General features: G+C 41.6%; 1 protein-coding gene across 1 annotated transcript in view; it reads right to left on the bottom strand.

The window, feature by feature from the left end:
* efna2a (ephrin-A2a) overlaps positions 1-13,028 on the bottom strand; it is an 82,655-nt gene extending 69,627 nt beyond the window's left edge. Inside the window, exon 1 of the mRNA XM_006798773.3 lies at positions 11,940-13,028. Coding sequence (XP_006798836.1) covers positions 11,940-12,082 — 143 coding nt within the window. The 5' untranslated portion in view covers positions 12,083-13,028. The remainder of the gene's footprint in view (positions 1-11,939) is intronic.
* Between the last annotated feature and the right edge of the window lie 3,155 nt (positions 13,029-16,183).

The following is a 16,183-nucleotide window of genomic DNA, read 5'->3' as shown; positions in this document are numbered from 1 at the left end:
TCTCACATCTGCCCTCTCCTTCTTCATTTTCCTCAGAGACGCAACACAAGCGAAAGAAAAGGGATCTTAACGGAGCGCTCTGACTGTCCCCTCACGAACCTGCTCAGTGGGGGGAGAGGAGGGGGACACGGGTGAAGATGGATGCAGTGGGGAGTCTTGAAATTGGACAACAGGAGGGGGAGCAAACAGCAGAGAGGAGGTGACTCATTATGCTCCTTTCATCTTAGTCTTCAAAACCATTACTAATCGTACTATCTTCGACATCATCATCATATGCGCACAATCACTGCTATCATCGTCATCATCATTTCTTTTAGTATCAGTGTCATTAATCTTGTTATTGTCAACAACTCGGCTATTGTGTTCAGAATCATCACCCTAGTGCAATCATTGGGAATTATCACCATCATCTCTTCTAGCATCAGTGTAATCCAGCTTCATCATCAACAAAATCACCCCCTGAAAATCACTTCTTTTCTTTTTTTTTATCCATTTCTGCTTTTCTCACTCTCTTCACCACTTCAATTACCGTCATTATGGCTTTTTTTTTAAAACCGTTGTCATCATCGTTCCACCGTGCTCATTTACTTCATCATTTTGCCATTTTTCTCATTCTTCTCATCAACAATGCCGCCATCGTTCACATTGTTTTTGTCATACCGGTGCAACGACTACCAACATCAGCGTCATTATCACTGTTTATCTACAACATAGCTACCTGTTGCATATCACTGCCATCATGACGCCATGATAGTTATTGCAGTATTTACTGTGCAGTACATATACACAATATTCTTCCCATCAGCTTTTGCACATACACCCTTTTTTTACTTTTTATAGACATACCCCGACTGTACACCTGTTCAGCTGCTTGTAAAAGTAATCAATCAGTGAACCACATTTTAGCAACTTGGTGAATCAAGTCAACCCCTTGTTTGGGTGAAAATGCCCTGTAGATGCCACAGGTCAGAGGAGAATAGCTATATTGCTGTGAGCCAACAGGAAGGCAACAGTAATAATGATTTGTTACAACCAAGGTATACAGAAGATGATCTCTGAATGCACAGCCTGATGGAAAAACAGAGCTATAATCCACAAACAGAGCCGTGGTGGACCAACTGACCAACAAACTGACACTGAAATAATATTTAGATGTGGTTTTTATGATGTTTTTGAACAGTAAATATCTTTATCTCTCAGACAAATAGGGTAATTAAAAGACAGTTGTCCACAGTTTGAATTGTTGAATGCCAGTTTAGCAATTGGCTGCATTCCATTCAGGTGTTACGGAGCTAGCCTCACTGTGCACGCTGCCTCACAGAACCAGCATCATTAACGTGATTAATTACACCTGTGCTTTGTGTCTGCTTTGTGTCTGCTAAGAGAAGATCTGTTAGGAGTGCTACCTTGCGATATATATATATATATATATATATATATATATATAAATCATCTAACCAAATGTATGACACTCCCTATTCACAACAATGGTGACCTGTGGTCCCTATGCTAATCTCCGCTGCCAACCATATTTCCTGCAGCCTGCTGTCAAAGCATGTAACAATTAGAACTAAAAATATATCCTTCCCCACGATTTTATTTCTCAGTGGCAGAAATCTCATCATTTCACTTCAGGATTATTTTACTTTTTCTCTTATTAAAGGAGTGGCTTAGAATGATAATCCTTGTCTTAGAAATGATTTCTTTTTCTCAAAAAAGGAAAAAAAAAAATCCCCCCAGAGCAAATGAAATCAGACCTTTCCTTTGCATTTTTCACAAAACACTGCTCTTTTTCATATTTTCAATCCTGCCCTGACAGAGTCTGTGCTTGGTGGAAAAATATCATCATCATTTCATCTGCTCATAGGAGTGTAATGATCTGTTTAGTATGTTAGCAGCATGGCACTGAATCAGTAATGCAATATGAAATGTTTACTTAACTTCCCCTCCGCGTTTGATCGTTCATGCAGAGGAGCAGGTTGAAAGACTGAGTAAGGATATTACGCTGCAGAGCTACTGCTGCTGTTGCTAGCTTCCACTAATGAGGTTTGTTGATGATAATGACTATGGCGGTGATGGTGATGATGATGTAAGTCCCCGAAACAACCTGGGGGAGATCCTGAGAGTTGTTGTTTTAATGAAGAGAATGAAATGGTTGGAGCCAGGAGATAGAGAAACTCAGAGATCCATGGATCTTAAGAAGGAACAGAGAGGCCAACAGACAGGATGAAAGAATGAAAGCATGAATAAAAGAGGACAAAATAGGGAGATACCAGCCCAGAATATGAAACATGCCAGACTGCACTCAATACATCGTGAACAATGGGCATTGTCATTCCTGCTCCATCCTTGTTTCTGCTTCCCTCTAATACTTTTCCTCAGGTCCCGGCTGGTTGTGCCGATTGTGTTACCCGAGCGGAAGAATAGCACTCTTTCAGTTCTGCCTGCCTGATACTCTGATGGGACCCCTTCTGTTCAGTGTTCATATAGACCAGTTGGAGACTGATAATAACACATATTCCACTGTCTGGCTATATGCCTCGGACTGGCCCTGAGAGACAAAAACAGACAAAAAATGTGAAAGGGAAACAGAAAGATCTACTTGAAGGATTAGACCCAGAGCGCGGATATGAAGAAGGACAAAAAGTTGAGAGCATAACAAAGACGAGGCCACTTCAGCTTTTTCACAAAGAAGAAGGAAGATGAAAGTTTCTGGAAGAGGACTGAGAATCAAAGCAACGGAAGGGAAGTCAAAACAAAAGAGAAATTAAGCGAAAAAAGAGGGAAAGCGGTGGAAATCTGTGACGCCAAGAAGATGGAGGGAAGGGAAGTAAGAGTCCAGCAGTGTAGTTGGACGGAGAGCACATGGTTGGATGGTCTCGGCAGGTGAGAAGCTGCTATTACAGGAGAAACAATGGCGTTTACACAATGGTGTCTTGCCAAATATTCAAGATGCCCTCTGGTGCGCAAAGCTTTTAGGATGAGAAAATTGGCATTTAGAAAAGAAGAAGAGAAGATTTGTTCATTTTCTCTTTCCACTCGAGGTGAGGCTAAACTGTAAAAGCTGACCCTGACAACTTTCACGCTGGTATTCGCCGAGAAGCAATTTTTTTTTTTAAAGCCATGCAATTTGGCAAACAAATTCATCCAAAAGAAAAAAAACAACCTGTCTTTTGGCAGGGTTGTTTTCAGCATGTCCGACTGCACAATAGCATCACGAGACTGTTGGCTTGCATTCGTGTGTGTATATATGTCTGTGTGCATATAATACGTGCATGAGTCGGTACAATAATAATAATAAAAAAATCATCTTCATCCAAAATGATCCCTGGTAGATTTTCAAACAGCAGGAGTGGAAGTGTCAAACAAAAGAAGGAGCGAGTGAATCATTTGCATGTAATCCATCAAACGAAGCAGGGCGAAACTGTCTAATTCCCAGCCAGCTATGGACACCCCACTACCTTTGTTTTATCCAGAATGGGGGCACTATAAACTCCCCATTTTACACTATGCTAATGGGACATAATAAGGCAGAACCAACAGATGTTGCAGCACTCTCGTGATTTTGTCGCTACTTAATTGTGCCTGGTGCTGCAGAGGCTGCAAACTAATTCAGTCCATTGATTCTTATGTCTCTCCAAGGTGTCTGCATGTATTCCGCCTTCTGGTTGAGAGGATTTGAACTTTTTTCTTTGCAGCAATCCTCCTTCTGACCTGCAAAATCATCCTCACCTCAGGTCTAATCCTGCGTAATTCTAATAAAGACTCTGAGGGCTGTTGCACTAATCTGATATGCCTCCAGAAAGAGAGGAGAAGAGCAGGTGATGACAAAGGTGGTGATGATATTGATTATTCCGATTTGATGAAGGTGATACTGAATGCATTAGTGATGATGAACATACGGATGAGGATGACAATGGGGGTGATAATGATAAAGTCCGTCATCATTATCCAATCCGGGCTGGAAATTTGTCTTCAGCCTCAGCTCAGAAACTGTAAACAGATAAATTAAAGCTCTACAGCTGATAGATTAAAGATTCAGGAGAGGTACGCAGCCATTCACTGCGCGGTTGTAATAGTTCATCTGGTGTTGTCATTGTCCCTGACAGCCCAAAGGACAAAGACCTTTAACAAAGGTTGTTTTGTGGGTGCATTTTCCACCGCCAGGCTGAGAAGTTGGAAAATTAAAAATCAAAAATCATGCAACTACTTTCAAAACCTTTTCCACACCTGAACTGCACTCGGTTATTGCAGCTATGTGTTTATTTTTTCTCCAAGTTAATTTAAAATGCTGTTTGATGAATATCTGCTTTTTGAATTTCAAGTTTCCAAAGCAGGTAGTCGTACCAGAGTGTTAAGCATGTGTTTCTTAACTTTAAAAAAAAAAAACAGAAAAACATTTGGTGTTTATTTACATGCCTGAAATCAGTGTTGATTATAAGGTGATGCTAATGATGTCTATGAAGATGATGATGATAAGGATAATGAAAGCAGCAGGGAACATAACAGCAGTGATTAAAGTTTTGATGAAGAAAATTAAGGTGGTGACAGTGAGGGCGATGGTTACGATTACGGTCATGGTTAGTGTTTTCATTTGATGCTGATTATATTAATGTTAATGATGATGATGATGCCGATGATGGTCACTGTGAATAAGGAGAACAGAATAAATATGTATTGACCCATCAGGGCAAGAGATTTCTATCTCACTAATAGAGACCACAATAAAAAAACTAATAACAATTTCCCCAGTCTATTAAAGAATTAAGTGAACCTGAAGAAGCTGGAATATGAAAAGTTTGTTTCCACCATTTATTTATTAATTTAGTATCTTGAAATGTACTAATAAGAACGCATACTGGTCACACTTTTAGTTATATTTCTATCTGGGTTTTTTTTTTTTTTTTTACCATAGTTTTTCATGTATTTTTTAATCATAGTCTTTCAGTCATTGCTTTGATTACTACTTTAGTCTTTTTTTCTAAAACTAAAATTATACTAAATAAAAGTACTTATTACTTAACAAGATAAAGAAATGAAAGTGTTAGATGCGCGATAAAAGTACAAAAATCTTGAAAAAAGTTGCCAATAACACTTAATTGGAAATTTAACTTTACACTTAAGTCTACACTTTAAAGTAGACTGCTTCACTTTGCGCAACTATTTTTAAATCCCGGTAGAACTGCAACCACATATAGCGTAATATTTTTTTATTCGCATATGGAATAAGAGAAGTTGTACTTACATCTTATGCATTCAGCTGTCACCACATATGGCTTTGCAAAAATTGCACAAAAATCACTTGCAGAAACAAAAACATGATATTCCAGAAGCACGTTGCGATCCGATCAGCTGTACATAGCACTTCCTACGTTGGAACAGACGACGTCAGCGCGAACTATCGCATGTGCGCCACTACCTGCCAAAACCGGGAGTGACGTCATATTTTTTCCCTTTTCCCTTTCCTCTATAAACGTATACCGGTGTTTTAAAAAGTCATGTTTGACTTTATGTTTTTCTGCATAGTTTCTGGGCTGCTTAGAACTCAAATTGCACTGTTGGAAATAGTTTATTTTGATGCAGATGTAGTTTTTTTTCTGCAAATTTGCATTATAATATTTATTTTCGTTTTTTCTGCAGCATGTAAAAATTGGTGTATCTCAAAAATAAAACTATGAAGACACTCAAAATAAATTTCCTGTGGCTGGAAACGATTTTGTGCAACTTTTTTACATTTACAACATATACCTCAAACACCTGAAATGTCTCTATTTTCTATGGATTTAATGCATACATATAATTAAAATTTGGGATATAACGGTTGTATCAACGTATAGCAACTTGAAATGTTCCCAAAAATGGCACAACAGCATGTAAAAATATAAAGATACGCTCTGGCGAACTTGGTTCTATGGTGGGTCTTAAAGGGTTAAGAGATAAATAAAAGCCTATGAGCTAGCTCTGTCAGGAAAATCAACCTGTGATACACATGTTCACTCTTCTAACTTACTATTTTATGGAAGTTTGTTTCCACCACAAAATTTGGAAAAAAGAAAGAAAGAAAAGCGTAAAAAAAAGTGAAGGAAAAATCAGGTGGTAAACACATCTGGTGGTAAATTTCCCATCTCTTCCTCTGACATGTCAATGACACTCCTGACCAGCATTCCCTCCTGCTGTTTCAAGCCTTCCACTACCCCAGCATCCTCCTGTAGGCTCTGGTGAGATAATTATTCATTACCACCTATTTTTTATGTGTATCATGCTGTGGGGAGTCATGCACTTGGAAGCTTGATGCTAAAATTTAACTATATGCCTTTGCTGTAATAAATCATTTGAAGTTGTCTGACTGACTATAATAGAGAAATGGTAAGCTGAAACTGGTCCAGATCGAGTCTGAAACGAGTTCAGTTGAACACATTTGAAGATGTCAGATGCTGTTGAGGAACGACTTTTTGTCCATCTGACAGGGCTGTGGGGGTATGTCAGATGAAAAAGGATGGGAACCTCTTAGATATATAAAAGTGTCTTAGCTTACCTCAGATGTTCCTTATCATTACACTGCATGCTGTCTTTCTCTTGGCTTGCATTATCATTCAACAGACATAAAATACCATCCGTGTCATCAAATATCATGCACCCATATTTAAAACAGCTGTACTGGTAGAGCTTTAATATCAGCAAACACACTGTTCCACCTCGATGCCCCTGGATATTCAGATGACCCCCTCCTGCCAGTCACTGCATTGAATCTGCTGATGACTAAGATCTGCTACACTAGATCTTCTTATGTAACTGTGTCTCTCCTGCTGAGCTGGGAGAAATAATTTGCGAGGTAGCAGCCCTGACTTTAATTACTCTAAGTATCGTCTTTAGCTTGAGACCAGAGGGAACGAATTCCAAAGACAACTTCTGAGACACGTTTCGCTCAACATGACCCAAAGCTGTGCTGAGATTTTAAAGAAAGCCATACAAGGTCATATAGGTCAAAGCACAAACATATAACCTGATGTAGTGCAGCTTTAATGTACAGAAAAAATGTTGCCCGAGGCGAGGTGGACAGTTCAGGGTCCTGCACAAGAAAAACATGCAAACCACATCCCAATGGGAGAAGCGAGAAGTGGTGATAAAAGAGAGAGGAGATGAGAGAGTGGAAGATGGGAGTTTGATAGGGAGACATAAAGATGGAGAGGAAGAAAGATGGAGAGAAAAAGAGGTGGAGTGGGTGGCAGTGGCAGTGGAAGATAGATTTAACCCAAGGGCAAGTTTGAGTCTGACAAACTGTCAGTAACTGAGCGGGGGTGACTACACGTCTACATGTAAATTGGATGCAAATCTTATGTGTGCGTGTGTCTGTATGTGTGTGGTATGGCTGAGGAAGTGTTAGTGACTACACATATCACAGTACGCCACAGGGGACGCAACGGTAAGACAGTGAGTGTGTGGGGGTTTATGTGCAGGGACTTGTGATGTGCTCGGTGTGAGTACGGACCGCATGTATATGAGGTGCGTGTGTGTGTACGGACCCGAGCTTGCATTTTAAAGTTTCTGTGGGCAGTATATGTGCTCGATGCATAAGTCGCTTCTTCCTCAAAGGCTGTGTGGGTGCGTGTATTTCTGTGTGCGAGTCTCCAAGGAGATAGATTCTGTCCCATGGAATGAGAGTGTCGTCAACCATCAGCGCTTCTCACTGACACGGAGTTCCTCAAAGACACAGAGATGAAGAGAGAGGAGGAACAAAGAAGAAAAGGAAAAGAAAGTCTTTTGAAGGATAAACCATGGGATTAGATAAGGTGCTCCTTCTGGACCATTGAGCCAGTGTACTCTATGTGTGTGTCGGAGAATGTGTGTGTGGAGGAGAGCCCATTGCACTGAGCACATTAGCTGCTCGGGGTGAACAAAGCCCCTCACCTGCGAGCTTTATAATATGGGCCTGGGAGCCAGAAAGGGGCTCGGTATTTGTGTGTGTGAAAGTGCAGCCCTGTGTGCAAGCCAGCAACAGGAAAAAGGATGGGTTTTTACTGAATAGAAAAACCAATCTGGCTGCGCATGTGTGCCCCATATCTAGCTTCCATTGATGTGTGTACGTGTATGTGTGTGCATGACAGCAAGTAAATAGAAAAATGGGGGCTGCCTAACCTTGTATTCAATGGGCAGCCATTCTGCTTGTATGTGATTGTGTGTGTGAGTTTGTGACCTAAATCTAGCCGGTGTGTATAAGTGCACATGTGTGCCTGTGTGTGTGCTTCTCATACATTCCTTCTTGCATGTGGCATAAATCCCTTTATGTGAATCTGGGAGATTTCCAGATGCTGTTCTAATGTTGCACTATTGTTGTGATAATGTGTGTTATGGTACTTTGTTATTGTGCAGCGCCATGTATCTCATCACAATAGCAGAATGGGCAACAATCTGAGAGTGCACGAGTGTTGCTCCCCACCGTGACCAGAAGTGGCCAGAGCCATTTGAATTGGATTATCTTATACATTTTCTATTATCCAGCAAGACCTTGAAAGAGATGGGCCTGCTGAGAGTCACAGCCAGAGATTTAAAGGGTTTGGCCAATTTGTAGGATGCCGCCTCTCTTAAATAGAAACGTTTGTTTGACTTATTTTTATTTTTGTCGACTTATCCAGGTTAGTTTTGTTGAGATCAAGGCACTCCGTAAAAGCACAGCTAACTTACTGGCAGCACAGTTAATTAGCAGGTGAAAACAATTAAAAGATGTCAGTGTGGATGATGATTAATCTCAGGGAAATATGCAAGAAAAAAGTAGAGCAAGAAGGATCGGGGTAAACAGAGATGAAGCTCTTGCTACAGCAGCTGAAAAATACAGGTATTGGGTAAAATACCTTGTAATGATGGCCTCCCAAATTACAAAGACGGGTCAGTTCTTAACACCGGTGGTGTTTCACCATGTCGTTTTTTTTTATGTTGAGATTTTGATTTTACTCAAACGTTACTTCAAGGTAAATCCATTGAAGGTCTACAGCCTTTTTCTGTGTAACTGGGACAACATCTCTAGGGATGGCTGCTGCTGTTGAATTGAATGTCATGACATAATTTTATCAATGCTTTAAACACAGAGACTATACTTCAGAGGCAGCCGGAGAGCCCAACATAGAACATTTCCTCGTTTTGCAGTTTTGTTCTGCAGAAAAATTTAATTGCATCTTCTCTACCTCATGCTCCACTTCTCTTCCAATTTTTTTGTGGAACTTGGGTAAGTAGCTTTAGCATTTAAAGAAATGCAACAGTCAATTAAATTTACCCCTAAGTTCATCGCTGGATGCGTAAAACCATTTTCAGGTAGAAAAGCTCTTCGCATCCTAAAACAAACTTGACAAATTTTCTGCTCTTTTGTTTTTTGGCAGCACATACATACACATACAATACAAAGCATGCACGACCATATCTCTGAATACTCCATGCAACCATTTAGCAGCTGAACTACCATCTCCAGCTGGTTGGTAATTCTGCACAGTGCATGGTGAAATTTATTTGGCTAAATAAAGGGGACTGAAACAAAAATAATCAGGTGTTCCGTCGTTAATAGCACACATGGGATTTAAGAGCTTCATTGATCAAGTTTAAAAGCAAAAAAACCCAACAGATGTAATCTTTGTATATTTCAGTATGTACGAATAAAAGTTAGGTTGCAGTTTTTCTTCCAAAGTAATTTGTCACCTCACGCCAGAAAGTTAAAGCTGCACTTCAGATTGACTGATTACCAGTTCTACAAATTCCAACCCAGTACTTGTGACCTTGCAGAAAACACCCTTCTCGAGCTGTTGTGGTGTGAGCAAACTTTTGATGAACATGTGAAGAGGCAACGCACAATACAAGCTGCGTGCTTGATGTTGTGTGATCAATTAAGACACACAGCTGTTCATTTTCCAAGCTGTTTGCGTCATTTCACTGCCTCAGACGATGGCTGCTGCTCGGATGCGGTGCAGTACTGTTGCATTTGTTCTCTGAGCTTCGGTTATTGGTGACTAAATCACAATATAGTGTATTAATAGGTGAGCGATCTTTTGAAATACTTATCCTAAAATTAGATTTTATACATAACGCTGTTTTCACCTTGAAGAACAAGCTACGTTAAGACAAAGCTTGTCATCTTTAACATGAAAAAGAGAATCACAAGGAAGTGCTATTCTTTGCTGAAATATATATGTGCCTATACTTTATAAACACTTTGAATAAAGGACTTGTAGTCATTGTAGTGATTTTATATTTTTGAAATGACAGTGGTTACAATAACATTGATTTTCCCCTCCCTAATAGGTTTCTTTATCTGCCTGATCACCTGATTGTCTGCTCGTTTCTTGTCTTGTTTGACTTTATTGCATCCTCCACCTGGCAAATAACTTTGTGAGAAATCCTTAGTTTAACAGACAAAAACTTTCCAAATTTAACCAAAGTTGTTAAAAAAGAAACAACGCAAATATATAAAAAAAGCAGATCCTCCTTTAAATTTTACATAAGCTCCAATGATTTTAGTGTCAGTATTCTCATCTCTTTTCGCCAGTCTTGAGTCTCTCATAAAACTTCCTGTAATCCTCAAAGGATTACAGCAAGGGATGGACCTGCATGTATGTGTGTGTGCAGAAAAAGGCGCAGCATGAGCAGTGACAGAGCCAGAGTCTAACAGGGGGAACCAACCTCGCCAGGGCTCCAGAGCCTAGATTCATTGCTTTAGCAGCAATGCATTTTTGATGTACCCCCTTTCTGCTTCAGCTTCACCATACGACCCTGACGGAATAACAGCGCCCCCAGCAACCATCAGTATAGCTTAAATTCTCCCTGTGACGTTTGCAATGTGTTGGTGTATGTGTGTGATGAGAAAGCAGGTGCACAGAACGACGAAAAGAAAGACAGAAAGGGAGAGGGAGACATCGAGAAAGGGAGAAAATGTTCCCCCTTGCCTGTTAAATATTTGAGAAGCCTTCTGTGGAACAGTGATGCAGTCAGAGACAGGCCTGTTAGCGCTCTCTGTGTATGTATGCGTGTGTGTGTGCGCGCGCGTTTGGTTTTTGCAGAGAGACAGGGCAGTTAGTTTGGACTAATTCAGCCGTGAGTGAGAGGGAGCACTTTCAATGTTTATTTATCTACCTGGGAGAAAGAAGGAGGCAAAAAAAGAAGAGGAGGAGAGAGAGGGGAGAGAAGAGGAAGGGGTTGGAGGGAGAGAGATGGAGAGAAAGAGGCTGGCCAGGTTGTCACAAACCATTAGACAGACGGACCCAGTGTGCTCTGCCCCATGTCAATGAGAGAGAGCCAGCTAAAGACAACCATTTGTGTGTTGTGTGTGTGTTAATGCGCGTGCATCCTTGTGTGGCTTTGTGTTTATTTATGGATGTGGGTTTTGCACAAGTGCTTGAATTCACAAAGAAATAATGTGCACTTGTGTGACTGGCACAGGAGCCAGAAATTAGCAGAAAGAAAGGTAAAAGCTTTGAGTGAGTGTGTGTGTGTGTGTGTGTGTGTGTGTGTGTGTGTGTGTGTGTGTGTGTGTGTGTGTGTGTGTGTGTGAGTGAGTGACAGAGAGAGAGAGAGTCTCTAGACACTGTTGAGAAGATGAGGCAGGATGCCCTCATTGTTTAAAACAAAAGGAGCTCCCTGTGCCACAGAATAAAATATCCAAGGTTCACACAAACACACACACACTTTCATTTGCCTCTGTCTGTGTGTGTGTTGTTAAAACATCAATATTGCAGCTTCCTGCCAAATCGCTGCTTAAATAAAAATGAAATGTAAATAAGACTGATGTGATCAGACAGCACATGACAAAAGACCGAGAAATGTGTAGGTTCTTAAAGATTTCAAGGTGTATGTGAGTAATGAGAGTTTTTGAGGGGCATCTATAGCAGGCAGGCAGCCTAGATAAACAATGTTTCAAACACACACACACACCTTCAGGCCGAACTCCTACTAAAACTCACTTGGGGTTGGAGCTATTCCAGTAAACAGCGTGTCTGTCAAATATGATCTTCTCCTCCGCCCACACGGACACCCAAGACAGGATGGCCAGCAACACCACCTCCATCACACACTTCTGCCCGAGCTGGCACAACATCATAGACATCTAGGGGGGAGTCTTTTATTTCTAACTGATATCAGGCTTTCACTGCGCTGCTGCTGCTCCAGAAATCCTTTCTAGATCATCAATGTCCTTCTGCGCGTCTTTTGATAAAATCGGCTCGGCGGTTAACTGGCTTGATGCTTGAAGTTCCGATAACCTCGGGGGTGTTTCAAGTCATACTGAATGTTTGAAATTCACTCTCAAACTTGGCCAATTAGGTATAAAACAGAAGAATTCACATGGTATTTACGGAAGCGTAGTCGTCGGCGGGATGCTGCTGGTGCGTCTCCTCTGCAAGGTCCGAAAGTTTTCTCCCATTACGCGCAGCCGGAGAGAGAGATGCGCTACCTGGATTAGGTCCTGTCTCTCGCTCGCTCGCTCTTTCTCTTTCTCTTTCTCTCCCTTTTCAGAAAAATGGTAATCAGACTCCAGAATTCATCCGAGGTTTACAATTCTGTCGGTGATATCGTAGCTCATCAGCAGACCTAAGACAACGCCAGAACCGGCCGTCATATTTGTTTACCCAGATTTCTGCTGCGCCTGGCGCACGCTTTGTTCCGCTTGTTCCACAGTGCAAATCTCTTTGCAGCCTAAAACTGCGTCCACTTGACCTTTTCTCTTATTGCAGTTCAAGAAAATGCATTCCGCACACAAAAGCGCGCTCCTTTTCGCTATTTTTTGCTCAAACTTGTCACAAAATAACATTTGCAAGACGGGAGCATCCTTGTTAAACAACCGTAAGCTCTCACGGCGTCTCAACTTGGTGATCCCTCCGCTGCCACTGGCTCCAATCCAACGTAACTCCAGTTACTGCGCGTCTTTCCGTGCGTCACGCTGACCGGCGCAGGCAGGGAGCCGTCGATGATTACAGCTTTAATCCCAACACGCTCCCGTGCAACCTCCACCTATAGCGGCAACATCACTCAGAGGTACCCCGACTCGGTGTAAGTAACCCCCACCCCCTCTCTCCATCTCCCGCTCGCTTTTCTTTCTGAGCGGGCGGGGTCTGGAGCCGTGCTGTGCTGCGCTCCCTCTGGGGACTCGTGGCTGGCTGACTCACTGCGCCCTGGCCATATGCAGCCGGAGATGTATAGTGGAAAGTCTGAAGTCACTTAAACGCTTCATTCTAGGTAGTTAAATTACTTTTTATTGTGACACGAATTCGAAATCTTGGTATAAATAGTTGACATTAAGATCCCCCCCCCCAGAGGGAAATGGTAAATTATAGCTGAAGTTGACTTTGTTATTTTTAACCACAATCATCAATTTGACTAAAGACTGTTTATTTGCATCTTATGGGGCATGTAAATTGCCCACGAAGTTCACTGTTTGAAAGCCGCTCTCTGATGAATGGAGAGAGAAAGAGGGCGTCTGATGGATCGCTGGAACAGTGGAGTCATTTTCCATCAGTGTCCATTAGGCCCAAATGGCAAGCGGAGGCAGCACCGAGTCTAAAACCTGTGAGCCATAAACCTCCAGATAGCTGTTTGACAGAGCCCTGCCGCCCCTGATGCCTCTGTCCTGCGAGAATGTGCAGACTACTCTGCGAAAAACGTATCCATCGCAGGTACTTAGTCTCTCCCCAAAGGAAGACGAAATAGTAACTACACTTGTGGTTCCAGCAAAGCGCTCCATGCGTTTTCGAACACGTGTTGATAAGACTATGTTGTGCAAAATGAGCTCCAGCGAGGATCAATCCAGTCTCAACAAGATGAGAATTGATTGCAGAAAACAGTTTTCAACAAGTTCATTTGCATTCTTTAGAAGGGCATTACCACGTTAAGAAAATGAAAGGAGAGAAATACAATTTGCAGAATCACGAGCGAGTAAAAGGGTTTTCAAGAGCGACCTCTAACCAACTTTGATGTTCCTACAAAAGACAGTTTCCCCCAAATCAAACCCAAATTACTTGTTCCAAACTTCCCAAACCTAAAAGGCCTTGTTACATTAAATCCAAGCTTTCTACTGCTCCATCCTTCACATCTCATTGTGCCTCTTGGTTGGACCCTTTATGCAAAGTGGCCTAGTTTTTCCTCTGCCCCGCTCTGCCTGCAAAGTAATGTCTATAATTTGGGCTTCAAATTCAGGCAGGGAGAGAACCCATGCACCCCCATAACCCAAATACAGCTGCATGTTGTCCGCCTCTGTGTATGAATTATTCAACATCTGTCTGAGGCGTGCATATGTAAACAGGTGGATAGTCTCCTGATGGCTTCCTTAAGAGGAAACACTATAGACCAAAGACATCCTTCACCTCAGTTTCATACTTTTCCTCCTCAACTGTTACACTCTTAATGCGAGTCTAAAGCTCATGTAAGTAACACAGACTAAACAGTGTTGAGTTGATTCTGATATTACAGCTCTTAGGTGAACCTAAATCTAAGAGTGTTGGTCAGAGAGTCAGCATAAGGGTGCATGCCTCCTTAATGTGGTGTTAAATCCTAGAATATATTGCTGGTTAAGCCTGTGATTGCACTGCAGTTTAACTCTGCTCAAGAGAAATAAATTGTAGACATGAGTAAGCTCCGAGATTCAAAAGTCCAATGTGTTTTCAAATGGTTCATTCACAAACCAGCCATTCAAATTCAGTGTTTTCCTGACTTAAATGGCTGCTTTAGGGATTGAAAATGTCAGAAATTGTATACAGAACAGCTCCTTGAACCACTTGTCCACCCTGCCCCCATTCATTAAGCATGAGGTTTTCATTTGTGTGTGGCCTTTATGTTTGCCAGGGCGTGCTTGATTAGAGACTGCAGTACTAATGTAAATAAATGTTGCCAGATGTGGTTGAATTACTACACCACATGGTTTCATTTAGTCCCATGCACATGGGCACTGGCGGGATCAAGCAAGGGACACCCCAAGGGTCTGTATTTGGGAAACAAATGGGAGGGGAGGTGGGGTATGATTACACAAATTGCACGCTTATGTTTAAAGTGCACATGCAGTGCACTTTCTGTGTGCTTTAGACAGTGCAAAGGAGTTGAGCAGTAAAAAAAATAAAATAAAGGCCTTCTTTGGTGTCGAGTAACTTGTGAATCAGAGCAATCTTGGAAGAAAAATGTTCTGCATGAAAGTTTAAAATTAGATCAAAGCACCATATTCTGCGAGCTAAGAACATTACGTATCTACATTTGGATCATCTTACTTTGAGTTACCCTTCCACCCAAGTATGTAATGTCTTTGTGTTTCTGTATATTCCAAAGAGGTTTCTGTGCACACAGGTCTCTGCTTCAAATTAATCTTAGTAGAGAGTGAAATGGAAAAATGCTGCAAGCAAACTAAAGTCTCTGAGGCAGTATCAAAAACATAGGTGAACATAAAACGTGAGACTTGTTGCAATTTTTAATGACTTTAAACATGAAAATGGCAAGTTTGGGCTAGCACCACCTTAGTTTAGCATGCCAAAATATCATGCAGATTTTTCCCCATTTTGGCTGTGCTCATCAAATATTCCGACTGACATCTTTCTTCAATATGACCTTCAAGGCATGCTTTTCTGCACAATGTAATGGCACGGGAAAAACGAGCGTGAAATTCAAACCAAGCTGGAGCTCGCTATATTTACGATTGCACTCGATGAGCTGCTGGCTCAATACAACAAAATCCAGGTCTCAGCCACAAATACACACCACTGGGCTCAGTTCTATTCTCATTTGTCCCCCCCTCCAAAGGCAAGGAAGAGCTGAGGTTAATCCTCTCCACTGCTCTGTAAGGAAGTAGTAGAAGAAAAAGGAGGATAGCGAGACAAGGGGGAAAAAAAGAAGGGTATAATGCCAGAAAGCCATGGGAAGCACTTGAGATTAAGCCACTAACTACTGACATTGTGTGAGTGGCAGGTAAAGTCACCTCTGTTCAGAAACCTTTGATCACCACCAGAGAACAAGACCTCCCCCTAGTGGCCAAAAAGGTGTACACCTGAAATTACTCACAGGGGTTTGGGGTTCACCTCTCCTCGCATCCCAGGGCACCTCTGATAAAGCATGGATACTAGATATACTGGGCAGCTATACTCCAGTTTTTTCTTAACTATTAACTTTATGAGATACAGTACCTTGGTTTCCACAGCAACACCCCTCCTTCCCGAGTTACACCCGCTAAACT

This window comes from Neolamprologus brichardi, chromosome 19 (assembly GCF_056152115.1).
Source record: "Neolamprologus brichardi isolate AB-2024 chromosome 19, ASM5615211v1, whole genome shotgun sequence".
Classification (NCBI taxonomy): domain Eukaryota; kingdom Metazoa; phylum Chordata; class Actinopteri; order Cichliformes; family Cichlidae; genus Neolamprologus; species Neolamprologus brichardi.
The sequence above is the reverse complement of the archived record's forward strand: the minus strand, read 5'-3'. Positions and strand labels throughout refer to the sequence as shown.